This window comes from Osmerus eperlanus, chromosome 3 (assembly GCF_963692335.1).
Source record: "Osmerus eperlanus chromosome 3, fOsmEpe2.1, whole genome shotgun sequence".
NCBI lineage: Eukaryota > Metazoa > Chordata > Actinopteri > Osmeriformes > Osmeridae > Osmerus > Osmerus eperlanus.
The window spans coordinates 9,543,899-9,566,327 of record NC_085020.1 but is presented as its reverse complement, the minus strand read 5'-3'; the positions used below and the strand labels follow the sequence as shown (position 1 = coordinate 9,566,327).

At 46.7% G+C, this 22,429-nt stretch overlaps 2 protein-coding genes across 2 annotated transcripts in view; one reads left to right on the top strand and one right to left on the bottom strand.

Annotated features, from left to right (window-relative positions):
• The first annotated feature begins 11 nt into the window (after window positions 1–11).
• On the top strand, window positions 12–7,066 carry dnajc15 (DnaJ (Hsp40) homolog, subfamily C, member 15). Its single transcript, XM_062457078.1, has 6 exons — window positions 12–161; window positions 472–523; window positions 2,040–2,113; window positions 3,102–3,181; window positions 3,555–3,625; window positions 6,508–7,066. The coding sequence occupies exons 1-6, from the start codon at window positions 57–59 to the stop codon at window positions 6,576–6,578; spliced, it is 453 nt and encodes a 150-aa protein (XP_062313062.1). The 5' UTR covers window positions 12–56; the 3' UTR covers window positions 6,579–7,066.
• A 6,187-nt stretch (window positions 7,067–13,253) lies between these two features.
• Window positions 13,254–22,429, bottom strand: part of enox1 (ecto-NOX disulfide-thiol exchanger 1) — a 46,401-nt gene continuing 37,225 nt past the window's right edge. Inside the window, 9 exon segments of the mRNA XM_062457076.1 lie at window positions 13,254–14,470; window positions 14,746–14,831; window positions 16,254–16,356; window positions 17,199–17,252; window positions 18,667–18,702; window positions 18,704–18,775; window positions 19,187–19,380; window positions 19,956–20,073; window positions 21,421–21,527. Of these exon segments, the coding sequence (XP_062313060.1) occupies window positions 14,339–14,470; window positions 14,746–14,831; window positions 16,254–16,356; window positions 17,199–17,252; window positions 18,667–18,702; window positions 18,704–18,775; window positions 19,187–19,380; window positions 19,956–20,073; window positions 21,421–21,527 (902 nt within the window). The 3' untranslated portion in view covers window positions 13,254–14,338.

Below are 22,429 nucleotides of genomic sequence, written 5' to 3'. Positions count from 1 at the left end.
TTTATGATGTCCTTGTGGGCTTTCCGTAGTTGTGTCCTTGAAGTCGCAGAATCAGCATGGCGAACGTGAGCGGAGCGGCCATGGAGGGCGAAGTGATGCGTTATGCTGAGTACACATCCAAATCAAACGTACGAAGTGAAGCAGAAATCGACAAACGATTTGTGAGTATACTGATCTTGATATGTTTGGTTGTTTTTTTGGAGAGTGAGCGCTAGCCCGACAGGTGCGTCAGGTTAGCAGCGTGCTAGCCAATACCACCCATTGCTTGAGTTCAATCAAACTAATCTCTATCAGTTAGATTGCTAATGAAATAAAATGAACAATGTTTAGGAATAGACTCAAATTACAACCGGTTAGTTCTGTAATCATTGTTAGTTACCAAGCTAGCCAAGTATGTTATGCAATTTGTGACAGCTCTTGCTCCCCTTACCGGCGGTAGCTAGCATCAATAACTGTATGGCTTGATTACAGGGTGGAACTCTGATTGCTGTTGGTCTTGGTGTGGCGGCTGCAGGCTTTGCAGGTAAGAAGGAAGGGCCTTGCTAGAAGCCTAACCTAGCCAATATCAGAAAGTTACACTTAACTGAAGTCTGGGGAGACGATTAACAATTTTCTTCCCACGTCCACCTGAATGTGGGAGAGGAGTGTGGATGAGGTTTGATTTGACCTCAGACACTGGGAGAAGAAACTGGCATAGTTCTTTCATGTTTCTTTTCTTATCCAACTGTTGCCATCGGTAGCCTTTAACATGTCTGTCTCCATGACTGTTTGGCAATCAATTCTGAAACTTCTCCTAGCCTGTATGATTATCTTTGGAATTTGCTGTCAGCCATTTACATTTAGTCATTTAGCAGATGCTCTTATCCAGAGCGACTTACAGTAAGTACAGGGACATTCCCCCGAGGCAAATAGGATGAAGTGCCTCGCCCAAGGACACAACGTCAGTTGGCATGACCGGGAATCGAACTGGCAACCTTCGGATTACTAGCCAGAGATGATATTGCAGAAGTGTCGATGTCCATGTTATTGAGAGAGTAGACCTTCTGCCAGTGGTTCCCAGAATATTTTTGAATGTGACCCAGCCACCCTGCTCTCCATAGATCTACTCCAGAGGGAGAGGGAGGTCAGAAGGGGATTCCTCTAATGGTAACCTTGCAAAACAGCTGGATTTGCGAGATCATGATCATGTGACAGTCCATCTTGCCAAGCTCCAAGTTACTTGTTTGTGCCCAAATCACAGTGGTTCGGACCAATCAGAGTTCCATGACAAACTACAGACAGCTACTAGTGTGATTGAAGTTAGACTGTGATAGACAGATGGTTCGTCCAATTGCCTCCCAATTATCTTTTTTGAAAGTGCTTATCCTTTTCTAAACAGTTTCCAGATGGATAAGTCTAACAATCCATTTAGCGGGTCAGGTTAGGAGTCCTCTAAGAGTTGTTTATTAATCAAGTCAAAGCTTGTGCGTGTGCACTATTTACTTTCTTGGAAAGACGGCACTAAACCCTAGCATGTAGCTTTCTGGGAAGCAAAACCTCAAATCAAGAGTTTTAACAGGCAAATATGTTGATCAGCACATGATCAATAAGCTCATGATTACTCCTTAAGCTCAGTGTCTGAGCGAGGACTTTTGATCTGTTGAATCTCGTCTCTTCGCAGGGTCTTACTGTGCTGGCAGCAGGTCTCTGGGTTAGTGGTTGTGGCTGGCTGGCTGTGTGACTCGGGTACATAAACATTGAACGTTTGGCTGGGTTGCAGTGCTGACTGGCTTAGTGCTGGTTTGGACCGGACCATACTTCCTCCTCCATTACAGCTAACCATCACCATCAGTGCCCCATTCACACTGGAGACAAACACTTTTCCCGAAACACAGCCTAGCTGGTTCTCAGTGGTTCACTGCAGTGGTTCGACCACCTCCATGTTGCCTTCTAAGGTCGATTAGGGTAGACGTATCAGAGACGTAGCCACCGTCATCCTTGTCGGCCTTGTTTAATATTGAAGTCATGTTTAGGTGATGTGACGTGTGTTCCCTCTGCAGGTCGCTATGCATTCCAGCTGTGGAAGCCGCTGGGACAAGTCTTCTCCGAGACCGTGAAGAAGATGCCCACGTCGGTGAGCACACACAAACGCATTTCCAGACAGAGAGAGACAGCGTTTTCACACCAAGCTCTGCAAAACCTTTCTGTATGGACCTTGCTTTGTCCACGGGGTCATTATGAATGTCAGGTGACAATGTGGGCTGTTTTATCTTGGTTTTGGCCTAGAGCCCCTAGTCGGTGCTAAAAGCCTTTAGCATTGATATAAAGCATAACATGTCATTCCAGACTTATGTACTTCAAGCTTCCTGGCAACAATTTGGGGGAGGTCGTTTTGCTGTTTCCGCTTAAAAATGCCCCCCATGCACAAAGCAAGTTAATACAGAATTTTTTTTATCGGGTTTGGCGTGAAAAAATCTGACTGGCCTGCATACAGTAGATCCCAGATCCAAACACCCTCAACCACATTCGCAATCAAGTCTAACACCATCTGCAAGCCAGGTCCAATCACCCAACATCTGGGCCCAACCTCCTTCATGCTCTTGTGGCTGAATGGAAACAAATCCGTCAGACGGCTGTGCGGTTAGGGAATCGGGCTATTAATCAGAAGGTTGCCGGTTCGTTTCCCGGCCGTGCAAAATGACGTTATGTCCTTGGGCAAGGCACTTCACCTTACTTGCCTCGGGGGGGGGGGGGGAATGTCCCTGTACTTACTGCAAGTCGCTCTGGATAAGAGCGTCTGCTAAATGTAAATCCAGCGTCAGTGTTCCAATGTCTACTGGAAAGCCTTCCCAGAAAAGTGACTTCAGTCACGGAAACAAAGTGTCAAAAATGTCCATGTTGATGCCCATGATTGTGGAATGAGCAGTTTAACACGCAGGTGTACTGAGCGGTGTCCGTATTTCAAGTTGTGCAAATGTGGTTTGAAAGTGTCGCCATATGTTGTTTGATTAGGTGTCCTCACATTGGTCCCTGAACCTAAATGGATAATGACTGTCTGTGGCTGCACAAGGGTCTACTGGAGTAGCAGCCCTTAATGTGTGTTCTCTCTCTCTCTACTGCAGGCTTTCTCTTCCCATTATTACAAAGGAGGGTTTGAGCAGAAGATGACCAAACGGGAGGCCAGCCTCATCCTAGGAATCAGGTAGTGTGTGTGTGTGTGTGTGTGTGTGGGAAATAATCGGTCTGGATTATGTGTTTTGTCAGTCATTGTGTTTTCTAGCTGAGCTCACCGCTGGCTCCTGTCATAACACAGCCGGAACACTGAATCTGGCAGCACTGCTTCTGCAATTTAACAAAATAATATAACAAGTTAATATTACAATTGCCTTTTTAGTAGTAGACATTATGTGGCTTTTGTGGAAGTCTAACCCAAACCTGCCAATCAACTCCCCATGCCCAAACCAGTCAGTTCCTATTGTGGCCACTAGATGGGGCTCTGGACCCTCTGTAAATTTGTGGTGAGTGTGATTCAGAGAAATGTTATTAACTGTGTGTGTATGTCTGGTCTACCACAGTCCTACCAGCACTAAGGTGAAGACGCGGGATGCCCATCGTAGGATAATGGTTCTTAATCACCCAGACAAAGGTGAGTTTAAGCCTTTAACCACACTGAACATTTAGCCAATCCTTAAAGGGACAGTTCACCCCTAAAAAAGAAAAGAAAATTCCTCTTCCCTGTAGTGCCATTTATCCATCTAGATTGTTTCAGTGTGATTTTATGAGTGTTGGAAACGTCTGCCTTCTCTCAAAAAATAATGGCGTTTGGGGTGCTCAAAGCACCCCAAAAAACACAGTTGAAAAATTCAACTGACAGCAATGTCTCTTTCCAGAAATCATGACCTGGTTACTCTATAATCCCCAGACCTTGTTGTGAGCAGTTTGATTTAAGAAGTACTGTAGAAAGAAAATGGTTCCAGATGAAACTGCGCACAACAAGGTCTGGGGATTATCTGGAGTAAGCAGGTCATGATTTCTGGAGGGAGACAATGCTGTGTTCAAAATTGGAAAGATGTATTGTTATGTGAGCACCGCAAGCCGAGTGCCAACTAGCTCCAGTAGTGAGTGAAGACAGACATCTACTGGTAATATCTCCAACTTGGCAACTCACACCAAAACAATCTAGATGGATAAATGGCACTACAAGGAAGACGCAAAATATGTTTTTTTTTATGTTACCTCTAACTGTGCAAACACAGTTAACTGAACACCTTGAATGTCTTTCGGGATCAATAAAGTTAATTGAACAATCGGTGAAGTACCTTTTTAAAGATCTGGGAGTTTGATGACAGCATGGAAACACGTCAGCGAACAGAACAGCTGGGTGACCTCTGCGCCCTCTGGAACTAGAACCACCAGAGCTGGAGGCTATCAAACCTCGAAACAGGGCATTCATGTGAGCTGGCTGCTGCATTCACCCTCCACGCTCCACCTTTCTCCTCCCCTCCTCTTACTCCCCCTCTCCCTCCCTCCCTCTCCTGCACACGTTTTAGCGCTGCTCAAGGTTAATGGCCTCCCTCGTTTCTCCCTCTCCTGAGAGGTATACACTCACGTACACACACACACACACACACACACACACACACACACAGAGGTATGGGTTTTCCTTTTCAGAAGTTTACACACACGCACAAGCACCGGGTAGTTTTACTCACTGTGAAATGAGAAATGGCCTGTGGGATTCCTATCTGACTCTGGGCGATAAGGACAGGGAGGAGAGGTGACTTAGGGGAGGGGGAGCTGGAGGCACAGCGTGAAGACGCTGTGTGAGAGAGGCACCGGAGGGGGGGGAGGATGTGAAATATGGTCTAAAAGGCAGGAGGGGGGGGGGGGGGGCGGGGAAGCACTATAGGCTATTACCCAGCATGCCCTTCTCCCAGCAAGGGCGTGGTTCGGATGTAGTGTTGCAGCAGAAGGTGACGCTGCTCTTTCCGTCTCCACGCTAATCTTGCTTTTGTTTCCCGCGGCCTCGCATCTCTCTCTCTCGGCTTCTCTCTCCGTCTCTGTCCCCTGTGGTTTAGTCTCTGAGATAGCGGTGTTTCTCCCACAGTCTGCCCAGTCCCATTCATCAGTGCTGTCACACCTAGACATGGTGTCTATGTATAACTCTGAAGCAGTAGCGTGTGTGTTTCTCAGTAATGGTCTTATCGAAAATGACCACATGACTGATTTGAGCCTACCAGACCCATCTATTCATTCGAAGCATGTCATTCACAGGGAGGCTCCTGTCAGCCGTGATTGTGAGGATAAACATGCATTATCTTGCGGAGATCTACTAAATGCTTTGTTTGCCATCCCATAAATCTGCTCGATGTCAGTCTGGAAGGGGAATGGTGCACGACTGGTCTCTGGTCAGGGTGATAGGATGGAATGATGATTGAACTAGCTTTCATACCAATCCTGACTGTGAGCTAATGAGGATGTCCAGGGTTAACTTGAATGTCTCAGTGACATATTTGATGTTGTTCACTCTGTCATTCTTTTCAATTCAATCGTATTAAAACCCTGCCTCTGTATGTACATGCGTCTGTCTGCGCCTCTGCCAAGTGCTGAGCCCCTAATGAATCTCCTTGCTATAACACCAAATATGTTCTGCTACTGAACACACACACACACACATCCTTCTCTCTGAGGCCATATGCATTGTCCTGGACTATCCCAATAACTAATTTTCCTGGGGGGGTCAGGTGGCTGAGTGGTTAGGGAATCAGGCTACCAAATAGAAGGTTGTCGGTTTGATTCCCGGCCGTGCCAGATGACTGTGTCCCTGGGCAAGGCACTTCACCCTACTTGCCTCGGGGGGGGTGTCCCTGTACTTACTGTAAGTCGCTCTGGATAAGAGCGTTTGCTAAAAAGAACTAAATGTCAAATTATTACTCATCACTACTACATGACTATTATCACCAGAGAAGGGCAGCACATGCATTTATATTTGGTTTTGTACATGCTCACACACACACACACCCTTCTGTCGTCCAGCCTCCGGCTGCAGCAGTGGTGTCTAAGAGCAGACTTGTCTCCCAGGATGCTCTGCTCATTGACCCTGTGAGATGAGTCTAGTATGCCTTAGGTGTCTCACACATACACACACACACACACACACACACAGCAGACACACACAGAAACACACACCACACCTAGCAGAGTCACAAATATTCTTCTGTGCTTGTGTACCTGGTGCACAGAGTTCAGTGTGTGTGTGTAAACGCAGGCAGGCATACGCTATGCTGGATGGAGATTGAATGTGACCACAGCACTGCAAAAGGCTAATGACTGAGACTGCCTCAGTCAATTGTGTTGTGTGTGTGTGTGTGTGTGTGTTTGCACACGTGCCAGTCACTAGGATACAAAAAAAAACGGTCTGAGGTGATGTAAAACAGCTTTTGAACAGATGAGGAACAAACTGAGGTGTGGAAGGGAGAGGCAAAAGCAGGGTTGTGTGTTGATGAGGGCTGTCTGATCTCTCTGCAGGTGGATCTCCTTATCTGGCTGCCAAGATCAACGAAGCAAAAGATCTGCTGGACAAAGAGTCTCGTCGCTGATCGGACCACTTGACCTTCAGAACCTGACATTCTGACCTGGACCATCTAACCTTCAGAACCTGATATTCTGATCCGGACCATCTAACCTTCAGAACCTGTCCTCCATCCAACCTTCTGGGTGCCCTCAGAAAGCAGGATCTGCACAATTAGACATTTTATTAGTCTAGTGTAAATTATTAGTGTGGTTTGTAAATGGACTAGTTTTGTTTTCATAAGGAGTATCAGTTAAATAACATTGATATGGCCTGTATAGCAAGTGTACAGCCCCATATTCTGTAAATAGTTCTAGAATAACAAATTCAGATTTCACAGTAACCTAATCCTTCCACCATGACATTGCAGAATATGGCCATGCAAATGAAATGAACTAAATGTGAAATGTGGAGCTTTGAGAGATAGGCGTGTGTGTGAGAAAGTGTGCATGTTTTTGAAGAAGCTCATTAGTAATTTATCGGAGATTGCTGAATAAAGCATTTTATGTACCGGCAGTCAATGACTCATGGTGTCTGATTTAATGTTTTTCTGGTCATAATTAGTCCCTGTTCTGTACTATGAATTCTCCTGAAGCTTCTACCAAACAGCTCTAGTTTCATCTCTCCACTCTGTCCTCAGTTGAGTTTTCCCATCCTGTTATTTTCTCCCTTGCATCTTCTCTCTGTATAGTTTCTTTATCTCTAACTCTTTCTTCCTTTCAATCCTCCTGTTTTCCATTAGCAGTGTCCAGAGCCTAACTAATGGAGATGACTAACTGAGATCACACATCTCACACACTCATTTCTCTCGTTTACATAAAAACTGTTTGCTCTCTCCCACGTGTGTGTGTGTGTGTGTGTGTAATGAGCTGCTTACTTGGGGGTGGAACAATCTTTCCTAGCCGGGTATTGCATTTCCTATTTTCCTTTTGTATGTGCCTGTTGTGAGGTCTTGCCTACATACAATGCATACGGATTAATAACTAATGCATTCAGTTGGAGAAAGAGAGTGTGTTTGTGTTGCATGCGAGTTTGGCTTGATGGAGCTTGGTAGGGGCCTGTTCTGCCACCTCCCCCTCCCGTGGCTGCAGCTATTTCCAGCCCTTCCTCTTGCTGTGAGTCCTTATGGCAGACTCTTTCTCCCTCACGCCGCCCCTCTCTCACCTCTTCATCCCCCTCTCGCCCCCCTGGTATCGTGTCCCTGGCCTCCCTGTCCGGCCAGCCTCATACTGCGTCGTAGGTGTCCGTTCTCTGCGTCTGTACAGCGCCACCACGTCGAGAGAGAGGAAGTCACAGCTCATGAAACCTGGGTTTAGCGGCTTGAGTTATATAGTGCAAGCATGAGGGGCAAGGCCCGTGGATCCACAAGTCCATCGGAGGCTTCGCAAAGCGTACTGTAGCCACGCTGCAATGGATGCTTGGAGGACTGCAAACTCAGACAGACGGAGGTATTTCTCCAGACAGTTTGTCGACGTTAAGATTCCACTGCAGTACAGTTGAGTTGAAACAAGTAGCTAGACCAGCTGCTTGATACAGACTTGAGCAAGCTGACAGATATAGACTGAGAGACTTTGATTGACAGACTGACATGGCATTGTGACTGACAGGCTTTTTATTTATATTTTTTTATGTCTCCCCTCTGCTGTCTCTGTCAGGGCGAGGGGGACCCACAGCTGGAACGGCCTCCATCCATGCACCCCCTTCCTTACCCCCTTGATCTGTTCTATGGTGATAATAGCCTAAAATAAACCACTTGTCATATTATATTTATTGTTTTATGTCCACTTTCTAACCAGAAAAAGGAATTACATCAGACAAAAGGATTATTAATAGATCATGAACACAAAAACATTGAATACTGTAAATATTGTCAAAGTATAAATAAAACAGCTGTATTAAATAGTTTGATGATCATAATACTTTTGTAAATAAGTTAATGTAAGGTCCTCGCATTATTCTAGAGCTTGTTTTCTTTAAATAACGCAGAGATACACTGGTATCTGCTCGGAAGATGATAATAGCTGACTGCTTTTCTCTCCTACGAGTGATTGACCAGATGGAGGTTGCTAAGCAACTGTTATTCAGCATTCTGTTATTTTCATCATTACACAATGTCAACATGAACAAGTAGTGCTCTTCAGCCTCTCAAGCTACCTGTTATGGGGCTCAGGACGAACAGAAAGCTTCAGTTTGGTCTTCTGTGTCTGGTGATGTAACCCGATGAAACAGGATGACAGTACGAATGACATAGTTGGACAATATGGGTAAGGGTCAGATCAGAGTAAAGTTGATGTTGTTTTTCTTCTGCACTAAATCCTCAGTAAGCAAACTTCTCTGTGCAGATAAAGCATTAATAAAGGTCGTATCACATGCAGCGTGTTGCGTGACTGGGACGATGTCAATGTGAACCAGTTAGCCTCCTGGACCACATTCGCTCCCCCAAATATAAAACTATAAATTCTCTCTCACCACGGTGAAATGGAAAACTCGCCTTAAGTTCTTATCTCCCTCTCAGCGTTTTTCTTCTTCGTCTTGACAGGGCTTTGCTCTCGTGTCACACACCCCTTTCTCTCGTGCTCGGCTGTCTCTCAGCACTCTCTCACTCTCTCCATCTCACTCTGTCTCTCTCTCTCTCTCTCTCTCTCCCTCTCACACACTTTCTCTCTCTCTCCCTCTATCTCTCTCTCTCTCTCACACACACACACACACACACACTTTCTCTCTCTCTCTCTCTCTCTCTCTCTCTCTCTCTCTCTCTCTCTCTCTCTCTCTCTCTCTCTCTCTCTCTCTCTCTCTCTCTCTCTCTCTCTCTCTCTCTCTCTCTCTCTCACACACACACTCACTCTCTCTCTCTCCTGTCAACCACCGCTCTTCCGATGTAGGCCAGCGAGAGAAGTTACTGAATCAGATGTGTCTGGCAGGGAGAGAGCAGACCGGAGTGCTGGGCCGTCTAGCATGACCGTGAAGCAGGCTGACTGATGTGCGTATTGTCTTACAAAAGCCAGAGGCTTTGTCAGGGATGGCCCCACGTCTGCACTATACTTTTTCTGTCTGTCCATGAAACGCGTGATGGTAAAACGTAGATGTCCACCGTGCCCCTTCATAGATCCGGTGTATAATATCTTTTGTACTCTGTGAGTTGAATAACAAAGCCAGTACTGACAGATATTCAGTCAAACACATGCCTACACGTGGCTGTGTAATAGTAAGGCCGCTACTCATACAGTAACGCCTGGAAGCCATAATTACAGACAACACATTCAGAGTAAGCCGTCGGCGAAAAGGCATGACATTGGCTCGGCAATTTAACAGGTGGAAATGGGAGACATCTGAACACCGTCAACAGCCGAACATAAAGCAGCAGAGCTAATTACAGCTGTCAGACAGACAGCGTTTACACCACAGCACAGCTAATTCTGCTTCGCGCACACACTCAGTCCTTCCCTTTCTTTCTCTCCGCTAACATCTCTCCTTTTGTCTCTCTAACGCACACACACACACACGATTAAATTCTTAATTTCCTCACAGTGCAATCATCTGTGCAACAGTGTGGTCCAGCAGAGAGAAGTGACAGCTCTCCTGGCTGCGAAGCTGGTTGGCAGCCAGGCTGGTTCCATGCTGCTCCCAGGCGTTTGCTCGCCTCTGGGAAAATGGACGACGGTTGTAACTTGTAAATAAAAACCAATGCCACCAAATGTCTCACATGATGCAATCTCCCAGCTGCGAGGTATTATTCGGATTCACCTCGGATTGTTTACTCATACGCTGAAGCACAGAGGGAAACAAACTGGAGGGAGAGGATGAGAAGAAAAACAACAACAACACGAAGACCCGCTGAGCTGGGAATGTGAGGAGGGAGGAAGAGGGGGAGGAGAGGAAGACGGCAAAAAAATTATTCCTGGATCTCATTAAGGCCCCAGACAGTAATCTTGTTTCCAGCCTGACAGGACAGAGATATACCACCAAGACTGATACTCACCCATGATGTCACCCACATACACTGGAGGAGTACAAAGAGAGGGAGAAAGAGAGAGACATCGAGAGAGATTGATCATTGTAAATGGCGTATTCTGGAAATGGGGAAGAGAGAATGGTGGGGGCAAAGAGGAGAATAAAGAACGCGAGGCCATGACGGGGCTGTCTGCCGACACTAGTAAAGCGTCAATCATGTTAGCGATCGGCCAGTTGGCCGTTCGTCGTTCCAGAATGTTCCATCAGCAGCGGCTCGTGAACCTGGCCTCCTGCCTCCAACTAAGGGACACTGAGCAAATGCTATCAAGACGAGAAGAGAAGCACAGAGATCCCAGGCTGTAGATGGAGGATCCAGAGCCCAGCTTGTGGTCTGCGGCGTGCAGAAAAACCAGATGGACTTGAGCACATGCACAGGCAGGCAGCCAGGCAGAGAGAGCTGGGGCGAAGGTGGTGTCCGAAAATTCGACATTCATATCAATACTGTGGTACGCTGACTCAACAAAGCTTGGTACGCTGACTCAACAAAGCTTGTTCCGGCTGCCAGTGTTGACGTTTTGGGGGACTTGTTTTAAGAGAGCGGTGAATCCCTGCTGCCCCCAGACACAGGACAGCTCTGTCGTTCCAGGACAGTGTTGTAGGGCCGCACGTGCACCTGAACCTGTCATATGTTTAGAAACACTTCATCATATCCCTGACGGCTGTGCTAACTACCCTTCTACCCACACTGACATCCTCAATTGGATCCCTCTTCTTAAAAGGGAATGTCTATTTCCCAAACAGACAAATACATAGATTAACGCATACATTTTTTAAAGAAAGGTTAATGGCATTTTTTTATTTATTAAACATATCTTTAATCAACACACACACAGCTAAATTGGGAAAGGAGAATCAGATTATGGTAATTCATAGAGTTAATATTCATAAGCCTTCAAGGGCATGCCCACATAATCAGTCCTTCTTCACATGATTATGGTGCTGGTGACTGATTGCATTCAGATTAATTAAAGATTTGAAACTATCATTCTGAGATCGTGGAAATAGCTCAATCCTAAAACGTGTTTACATTTCACCCAAGCTCAGCATAGAGCTGACTAAGCAAGTATCCTCATGTGGGGAGGAAATATTTTACCATGGACCAAAAATCTAATTGGCGAACAAAGCCAAAAGCAGAAAGGAAAATGTGACACCGTCATTAATTTGTGCGTGTACAGCTGGAGATTCTGACCCTCTGATTAACGTGCCCCAGATGAAAGCTGTAAGCTGGCGTGGAATTGTGTGGACCTGCAGGACTCTTTGGCATCGAGAGAGCCAGCAAAACCTCAGCCACATGGCCAGGCATCAAACACCGATTGTGGTAAATATACCTCCCTGAGGTTGGACAACGTGGGGGAAGGATGGCTATCCAGTACTATATCTCCATTCATGCTGTTGGTGTTGTGAATTATTATTAATTGAAGATTAGTTTAATAGTACATTAATTAATTATTTGAAGTTAAGGGTAAACTAACTGATTTTATGTTGTTTAGTTTAAGAACAGTTAATTATTTATGGCAATTTGATGTTAATTTGAAGGTGTATAATGTGAAAGGGGTGCTTTTATTTTGAAGTGCAGGAAGTGATGTGTGAATGTTGTCTCGTTAGTTTAGTAGTGATTCTATGAAGTCAAGTGCATTCGCTAGAACCTGCCATTGTCTAACTAATTGTTTAATTCGAAATTCTTCTTCTTTGTAACATTGATTCATATTGGAGAGTAAAATATTCCTTCCTTTAAAAGAGAAACGTTTGACCATTATTCGAAGCTTCCATTACACAACAGTTGGCCCTCCGAAGCTAGGGTTTGATGGAGAGAATCGAAACATAACCATAGCTACAGTGCAGCATGTCCTACTTTTTATAGTTTATTTTATCTTCCGCCACTCAAACAAGCTCTTTACACATATTGTATACAGATGCTTATGCACACACACACACACACACACACACACACACACACACACACACACACACACACACACACACACACACACACACACACACACACACACACACATACATACACATACACATACACACACACACACACACACACACATACACACTACATAACTATTATTTGTTAGCTCAGGGCTAACAAAGAGTCTTCTCTCTTCTGCCTTGCCTCTTTATGACAGGTACATGCTGTACTTTCATCTCCATGGTTACTGTGATGATCTACGGGGCAGTCAGAAAGAGGTCAGTCCCAGGCAAGCCAAAGTCCTCCCATAAACTCACATCCACACACACACTCCACTATAGTTTCCTCATGTTGCATCACACATATTTGCTGTGAAGTGGAATTGACAGTGTGCTGTCGGTCCTAATTCGGTACACAGCATCAGATGTTATGACCAGACATTCTAGACAGAGAAGAGTCTCTCCTTTTCATCTACTATTAATTTAGTTAATGTTCATGTAGTTTTCTATGGCAAGGGACACTATATGGTATCATAAAAGACATAGCAATTATTATACGTTTTATTATCAAGTTATATGGGCATATGTGAAGCCCTCTTTGAAAATGCTTGTATAAAGAGCTATACAAATCATATACATTTTAATTTTATTAGTTAAAAATACACTTATTAACCAGTTCAGAAGAACTAGATCAAACACATAGACATACTGTAAATCATTTAAGGATAATAGAAAATTATCTTTCAAATTTTGTGATCAGTTTTTTAGTTTTATTACTTGCCTTCATCTAACATATCAACGCTTAGCTTGTCAGAGGATCTGGTTTTAAAGTAACAGAATAATCTGTCCCATTTGGATAAAAACATTTTTATTGGATAAAAAAGAAACATATGTAGATACTGTATATACTGTGGCAGAAGAGAACACCAGTCTACAGGACACAAGAAACTAGACAAAGAGAGGGAGAGAGGGAGCCTCCGTTTAAAAGATTATGTGAACAGAGCCCAGTCAGTCCTAGGCCTCAGAAAGAGAGAGAAACAGGAGCGGGGGAGAAAGAGAGAGAGAAGCGAAGCGCTGGAGCCAGAGCTGGAGTTATTGAGTGTGAAACCATCTTTTTCAGCTTTCAATTCCTCAGCACCATGGGGGGGGGGGGGGGGAGGGGAGGGGTCACAGGGGCTAGTGCTGGAGGCCTTATCCGGCTCTAATCTCCCTCCTAAACCCTCACTCCCCTTGTTGTACCTTTCGGAGTAGAACAGCATTCCTGGACCTGCTGACAGATGAGTTACAGCCCAGTCCAGTAGCGTTGAGGATGGTTGGTGGAGAGGTGGTGGTGTGGGGGCAGGGGTAAGAAAGAAAGAGAGAGAGAGAGAGAGAGAGAGAGAGAGAGAGAGAGAGAGAGAGAGAGAGAGAGGGAGAGGGAGAGGGAGAGGGAGAGGAAAGGTTTGTATTAGAAAATGTCCTGGTTCGGAATGCTGGGTCCCAGTTATTGTCTTGGTAGCCATTGCTTGCTCCTGTCAGTAGATATATCATCCAGTGGATCTATCTTCTTCAGTGTCTATAAATCCTCCACAAAGTCCATCTGGGATCCTTTACGTTTAGTTCTGTTCCAGTTTTTTTTCCTAGGAATAAAGCTCATCAAGGCTGCGCGGCCCACAGAGACAAACCCACACACAGTGCAATGGGTCAGCCTGAGGTTGACACACCTTCTATCAGCTGAGTTCAACACACTTTGTATCAGCTGTTAGTGTTCTACATATGTCCCCTCCTCACACACACACACAAACAGTCGCCCGTGCGCATCCCCAGGACGGCCTTGCGTGTTGTCTACATGATCCTCGTGTGTGTGCGTGTGCCCCTAAGTCACGCTGAGCCCAGGCTCTCAAAGCCGCAGAACTTCCAGCGTTTCTCCAGGGTGGCGCCCACGCCGCTGAGCTCCTGACGGAACATGCTGGGCAGACGCACCATAAGACCCTCCAGCTCGCCCGCCGACACCTGCACGGGAGAGAGGGAGGAGGGACAGGAAGACGACGAGAGGAAATGCAGCGAGGCGAGGCCCAGAGACCGAGGAAATGAAGGGATGAGAGGCGAGGATGGACGGATGGGAGGGTTCCGATCGAGGGGGAAGGATGGAGATGAAAGGAGAGAGATGGCGGAAGAGGGTAGTCAGAAACACGGTCGCGCTTCTTTGTAAACTCTCTTAAAAATAGTGATGGTTGTTCCCATGCAGTATTTTGTCGTAACCATAGGGTTTGTGTGACGTGGATTACCTTGGCATCTAGTCTCTGGATGTACGACCACAGATATTCTATATTGGCTCCAAAGGGGTGGACGTGGAGAAAGGTTGATACGATGCCTGCAGATAGAGAGAGGAGGTGGATGTGGGGGTTAGAGAGAGAGATGGGGGGGGGGGGGGAGTACATTTATATCCGGCCTTCCAGCAGGGCAGCAATCTGCATCTTGCCGACATGCCGTGCCATAAATGCACTGCACCCCCCTCGTAAAAAAAATGCTGGTCGGAGCAGAAACAGCTCTTGAGTTGATTACTTGTGAGAGGTCCTGCGAAGGTAGTGCAGTCACTCTGGGCAGGGGGGGGGGGAGAGACTATAGTGCCCTCCCCGGGGAATTCACAGCCAATATTTATTTCCCTGATTTATATGGCGTAACACTGCCAATTACTGAGAGGCCTAATTCAATTCCCTGAGCTGGCTCACTCATATGGAACAGTGGCAAGGAAAAAGGGAGGGGAGGGGTGATTGTGTTTGTGTCCATGTGTAAATGTTCGGGTATGTGTGACTGGGTTTGTGTGTGTGACTGTGTGTGTGTGTGAGTGTGTGTGTGTGTGTGTGTGTGTGAGAGACATGCAGGCGTGTTCACGTACAGCACACGTGCATGTGTGTCTGTGTGACATTATGCATGGTGTGTGTATGGGTGTGTTTCTTTAAAGACGGCTCGGCTGGTTTTGAAATGAGAACCCCAGCAGCTGTGGCGGTCTTGCGCAGGCAGGCAGGCAGGCAGGCAGGGAGATAGAGAGCTCTGCCTCTCCTCTCCTTCATGTTGGGTTTCTGTGTGCGCCGCTAAGAGAGATAAATGTGTTCCTGCCTGCTCTGCTTTGCTTGGCTCTGGCCGGCTCAGCTCTCTCCTTCCCTCTCCCTTTCCTTTTCCCCTTTTCTTCTATATTTTTGCCTTTCGCTTCCCTTTCCTCTCCTCCTCTTTGTCCCGTCCTCACTAATTGCGTCTTCGCCCCTCTGCTTTTCCCGCCCCTCTGCTTTCCCCCTCCTCTCCTCTCCTCTCTCTATGTGTTCACTCCAGTTGATATAAAGCCGCTCTCATTCAAGTCGGGAACTCCATTTCTCAAAGCGGGACGGGGAATGAAGAGAGGGAGGAGAGCCACAGGAGAATTAGACAATTTGGGTTTGACAGTCTCTCTCTCTCTCTCTCGCGCTTTCTCTCCGCTCTCTCAGAACCGCCGAGGCTGAAAGCCCTCTCGTCTGTTTTCACTCCAGTTTGCTCTGAAATGGAGTGTGTTTCTGTGTGTGTGAACACAATGGCATGTGCAACTGGCAGAGGGAGAAAGAGAGCGAGCGAGAGAGAGCGAGAGAGAGAGCGAGCGACAACGTGTTTGTTTTCGTGTGTGAAGAAATCCAGACATGATCTAGTTCGATCGGAGGCCCTTCAACTGAACTGGACTTCAAATGATAAAGAGATGGCGTGTGTGTGTGTACAGGATGCGATGTGTGTTCCATACTGGTACGGAGGGTGTGGAGGGTGGGATTACCCAGGAGAAGAGCCTCTCTCTCTGATGTCACTGCTCCTCTCATGGCTCCTTCCATCCTCCTCTCCTTGGTGTGGTACAAAGTGGCCATGCACCCATTCACCCCCTGCAAACATACACACACACACACATACGTACACACACACGGTAAGTCCTTGGAAATACGTACACACAGACACACGAACATAAGAATAGATACAGCACAGTATTGCGGTAAATCCTTCAAATGTAAAGATTATTGTAAAGATGATTTCATGTAACACAATGTATTTTCTCCGAGAGCTTAGCTCTGGTGCTCGGTATTTGGCCCTGGGCTCATTGAAGGCCAGGGTCAGACACAGGGAGAGGCTGGTGTTGACCTATTCAGGGCAATAGGAGGTGATGTGACCAAGCAAGCCGTGTACATAAATACACACTCCGCCCTGGGCTTCTGAGATGCGTTTCCTGTATCTGTGTCCTCGAGACGACAATCTCCTTCCAGCCCAGTAACTGGACGGCTAGGAATTCAACACAGAAGTTGTGTGTGTGTGCGCGCGTGTGTTATTTTTATCAGAGGAGAGTGGCTGGCCGGTGTTAGGGTTGCTGTTCCTCGGAGAGCGTTGTCCTGTCAATCTCTCTCTCGCTGCACTTTCCTGCCTTTCAGAGGACCCAGGGGAGCCAACAATCCACACACACACACACAATCCACAACACCCTTTCGTATGCCCTTAATGTACAGTAGCTCTAGACAGAGTCCCAGGGGGTTGCATCTGCCTCTCCTGCCCAGGGTATATGACCTCAGTGTGGACACATCCATATGGAAGCACTTAGAAAGCTCACTGCAGCTAGGTGATACAGAGTGCAGGGGGGGACTCCTTACCTCTGGTTGACTTACTGTCTCTACGACAGTGTGAGTGTGTGTGTGTGGGTGTGTGTGTGTGTGTGGGGGGGGGGGGGTGCCAGGTTTACCTTCTCAGGCACATCTCCGTTGGTGCCCTCCGCTGTATCTCCATTGTTCAACAGCTGAGAAGACAGAGGAAGATCAGACACGAGAGACACGGACAGAGAGACGAGAGAGACCAGAGCTGTGTGTCTGTTGATGTGACATCATCCGGGTGTGACGACGACTCGTCTCACACGGGCGACGCCGACAGGCGCAGACAGGAAGCAAGGCAGTACATCATACTAACAGCAGCAGGTATGACTGTCCGTCCTGCAGCCGTTGGTTTATGTATGATGTTGAACTTTTCTTGGCAACACACAACATCAATAGAGGTCTGTGCGCTTTATTTATTCATATGTCCACCGATCTGTGCTCTATCCCTCTATCCATCTCTCCATCTTTCCATTAGCTGATGAGAGGAGAGTTTCTCTTCCCTCAGCAAATGCTCCTCATGAGATTTGTTCATGATATCTTACATTTTTCATTGAGGCTACAGTAACCAGAACTAACTGTACAGGATCAGCTGTAACCATAGAAACAGCTGTTTTTTTCCCCCCTCGGTTGTGATATGACATCATTAAGATGAAATGCAATCTTAAAAAGAATCACATTTGAAAAGCTATTGTGTTTGAAATACAACACTATATGCTCATACAGTAGACATTCTTTGCAATGCTGTTACATCTGGTCAACCCTCCTCTGTCACCATCTTTCCCGGCTATCGATTGAATACATCCGTCAGTCAATTGAGTGTTTCATTTGTGTTTGTAATAAAGAAGCGACATCAAAACGTATTTTATCCAAGCTGCAGTGTCGCGGCCATAACTGCCGCAGCCAAGCATGAGGGATCATGTCTACTGTGCTGGCTCTCTACGCACACACACACACACACACACACAGACAGACACACACCCTGCAGCTGCCTGATTTCAGACGTCCAGTTTCCTGTGAGGAAGGCTGGCTGAATGGCCTGGTGTTTGAACTTTGTGAGAGAGAGGAGGGAGAGAGACAAATGGGGAGTTGCGCTAAGAGGAAGGGGTGAGGGGAGAGTGGTGAAGGGGATGAGGGGATGAAGGGGGAGATGAGAGGGAAGGAGTAGCCATGTTAGGATGTTTTTTCTCCCGCAGAGAGAAGAGTAATGTGACAACAGGCAGGGGACCTTGTACTTGGGTGTGTGGGGGCAGATGTCTATGTGTGTGCGAGTGTGCGAGAGAGAGAAAAGAGAGAGAAGAGTGAGGAAGACAAATAAATATGCCCCCCAGAGAGAGAGAGAGCAGAGCAAAAAGGGAGAGTTTTCCAAAAGGAGCCAATAGAGAGAGAGAGAGAGAGAGAGAGAGAGAGAGAGAGAGAGAGAGAGAGAGAGAGAGAGAGAGAGAGAGAGAGAGAGAGAGAGAGAGAAGAGAGAGAGAGAGAGAGAGAGAGAGAGAGAGAGAGAGAGAGAGAGAGAGAGAGAGAGAGAGAGAGAGAATAAAATACATCAACATGTCCACTCACCTTGTCTCGGAAAGCCAGGACTTCTCCCTCTAGGTACCCGCTGTTCATCTCTGGCCTGCTCTAGCTCTGCCTCTTTCGATCTCAGCTGCTCCTGCAGGCTCAAAAGTTGCTGCAATCACACAAGCACACACACACACAACGCAAAGGGGTTACACTGCGTGACAGCGCAGGAACCAATGCAGGGAGGACAAGAAGAACAGAGGTGACAAACCAGAGGAGACACCCTGGATTGGAGGAAAGGCACACACACACTTTAGGGCTAGCATAAACAACACATGCACGGAGGCCCCGCACACGGGATCCTGCGCAGACTGGTGAGCTGTTGTAATCTGCATCCAGTCCGATGCTGGGAGGTTAAGTCAGGTAGACAGAAGAGTCAGAACAAATAAGAATGATGCAGTCTCTGCCCTGGAAGAGTTGTTTTTGGGATAGCTGAATGTCCTGCTCACTGGTGCAGACACTGCATCAGCAATACACGTTTTGTGTGTGCGCGCGCGCGTGTGTGTGTGCGAGTGTGTACCTGCTGCATGCTGTGCATGCTCTGCTGCAGCAGCTGGAGCTGGCCCTCGTGAGTGTGTGCGTGCTCGTCGTCGGGGCGATAGGCCTTGCCCTGCTCCTTCCTCAGTAGCTCCACTTCGTTCCTGTAGGCGTCCAGCTGCCAGCGCAGGGAGTCGTTCTCCTCCCTCAGGGAGGCCTGCGTCTGACCACACACACCTGGGCAGGGCACAGGACAGCACGTCAAGAGAGGAAAATCCCTGTTTATCTGTCCCCGGCATAGCCTTGGACCCTTTTATTCAGGAACCACATGACACACTTTTGGAAATGTGTTTGTGTGTGTGTGTGTGTGTGTGTGTCTGGTATCCATTGCCAGGACAGACATATAGCAACCAGTAGCCTCAAACACACACACACACTGTTTCCTATCTCTTCGGAGCCAGCATTAATAATTCTGTCTGACACTAAGATGAAACACCTTCTTGGTCTCAGTTGTACGACCAAGGATAGAGAAGAAAGAATAAATAGACACTGTCGGAGGACAATCCATTGAACTCTGAAATAAGAAATTATTGTAGAGGAAATACATTTGTACCATTTGTTATTTGTAAATTGTCTCTTGTAAAGAACCTCCTGTTTTGCCTCTGACTGGGACCTAAGAAACAATGAATCCTAAGCGAGTACACTTGATGCAAATAAGTTAATTGTTAAATCAATCCAAAGATCCAGATCAAAACGCCTACAGTATGATTTACAGCGATGTTGCCAAGTGAACATGTGAGTGTCTGTCCTACCATTTTCCTCCATGCGTGTCTTCTTACAAGGGCTCTCCTCTGATTCATCCTCTGACATCTCCATCTCTTCCTCCCGGCGAATCCCCATGATCTCCTCGCTGTGGGCGTTCCGCAGCTCCTGTGACATCACAACCAAAAGACGGAGCGAGGGTCCCTAAGTGCCTCAGGGCTGTACTCTTAAACAGATGTCATCCTAAAAAAAGGGAGATTCTGGCCCTTTCAATATTTCAAAACCAATACTCCAGCTGAATTTGCCCTTAATTGTTCCTCTAAGATCAGTCTTCATGTCCACCCAAATCGAATGATCTCATGCTAGATTGTTTCACAAAGGCTAACTTCGACATCATCTGTCCAAATTGAGTAGACAGTCTATTAGTCATGGACTGGAATGGTTTGGAATGTAGAAATCCCATCCCACATGTTCCCTTCCATGTGTCTGCTGTAAAATCTGATAAAGTGAATTCATTTAAAGGAGTGTCAGATTAAACAGGAACTGTGTCCCTTCCATACAGACCTGCAGGGCTGTAACCGCTACACAGGAAACGCCTTTATCTCTGATTCGCAGTTGTCAAAACCAGAGGGATTTCACGAATGTTTAGGCAATTAACTCATCTCACTGTGGTAGCGGTATTCTCTCTCCCAAATGTTGCTCCATGCTAATGTGCACGGAGAACGCTGCATTCAATAGTGTGGAAGCTGTCGCTTCAGTATCACTTACCAAGAATACTAACCCCTTTAAATATAAGGGGTTCACATTGGCAGCGTGATAGGTTCTGACTGCGTAGGCTGTGTCTGACTTCACCTTGTGTCTTACCTCACAGTACGATCCACATGTTTTCCATTCTTACTGACTTGGCTAAAGGGAAATGACAAATCTGGAGGACATGTGTTGACTGGCAAGTTCTTGGTTTTAACATTTACCCCAAAAAGAGACAGACACTGTCCCTTTAAAATCACCATCTGTGCAACCGACCAGTATCCCCATTCCTTGAGCTTTATTTCTGGCTTAGATGAAAAGAGCTCCTCAGCTGCCTGACTTCTTATCCAGATTTGACTGTCAATGAATAATTGATCTAAGCCTTAACCCTGGAAACGGCTGTTACCATAGCAGCAGCTCACACTTTCGAGGAAGAATCAGATCTTTGGATACGGTACATATGTGACAAATGGAAAAGTCGACGATGGTAGGGAGGAAGGAAGGAGGAGAACTCACGCGCACACACACACACACACACACACACAAACGTACGCACGCACACACAGACACAGAGAATATCTGAATTCCAGACGTCAATCTACTGTAACTGTGATGGCAAGGCACTCTGTGAAATAACGGCTTCATGTACACTTGACTTGTGTCAGTCCGGCTAGAGTGTCTGTCTCTGTCTGTCTCCTGAGCAGTCAAACTGTGACAAAGGAGAAAGAAAGGGAGGGGGGGGTGGAAAAAAAAGAGAAATGTACCAACCTCGCACTGCTTTTTCCAAATGTCTATGTTCTTGCGCTGTGCTTTTGAGAAATGGTCCCAGGCCTTTTGCCGGGTGGCGGCGGTGAACACGGCTGTGATCTGCTCGACTTTGGGGGGTCATAGGGGGGGGTCAAGACAAGACAAGCCGTTTATGTAGCGCTTGGTACCACTGAGGCACACAGCAGAAGGTGCAGAGGAGAGGCCAGGGCCAGGGGCTCGAGGATGGGGACACAGTGACAAGCACAGACGCCAGGTTCTGTGTACCTCTTGATTGTAATTTAGTCGGTGTAATCTTCTTGTTTTATCAAACTGATAATGGCATTCATTTATGTTGATGGACTGGGTCCAGACCAGGTCCAGACAAGGTCCAGACAAGGTCCAGACCAGGTCCAGACTAGGTCCAGACTAGGTCCAGACTAGGTCCAGACCAGTTCCAGAGGTTTCCTGGCTTCTCCTCTCCCGTGCTGTACAGTACTTACATTTCATGACCTGCAGGTTCAGTTCCTTCAGGACTGACTAAGGCAACACTGCAACAAGGTGGAGCACAGCTGTCAATGAAGTATGTTGTACTCGAGGTTAACCTAGCCTCTGTATTCGGGTGGACCATACAGTAAATGGTACGGTCTGGTAGGATTTGTGGATAGAAACCACAGTTGGTTCATGACAGTCGTCAAAGTTTAACTAGATGAGACCGATATTACGTTTTTGATCTCCACCTGTCGTGAAACGTTGCCTCAAAAGTAATGCTTGGTTTCGAGGTTGACAGTCATATTCATGAAAACAAAGAGAGGTCTGGCAGTGTCATTATCATAGTGGTGTGTATTTACAGAGAACACAATACACGACATTACAGCCCAAATCCCTCGACTGAACCATGTCTTCAAGGTTTTTCCCTAATAGATTTTCCCATAAAGGAGTACCCCAGACGACTTAGATGCTAAACCGCCACAACAGCTGCCTCGTTCATGGTAATATCCTCAAAAGGCCCTGATGTGATACACGGCTTCTC

What these genes read in the sequence shown, in the direction of transcription:
- dnajc15 (XM_062457078.1), top strand. Translation starts at nt 57, where the DNA reads ATGGCGAACGTGAGCGGAGCGGCCATGGAGGGCGAAGTGATGCGTTAT. An exon ending in CAGAAATCGACAAACGATTT is followed by an intron (nt 162 to 471) that starts GTGAGTATACTG and finishes GCTTGATTACAG; the next exon opens with GGTGGAACTCTGATTGCTGT. An exon ending in AGCCTCATCCTAGGAATCAG is followed by an intron (nt 3,182 to 3,554) that starts GTAGTGTGTGTG and finishes GGTCTACCACAG; the next exon opens with TCCTACCAGCACTAAGGTGA.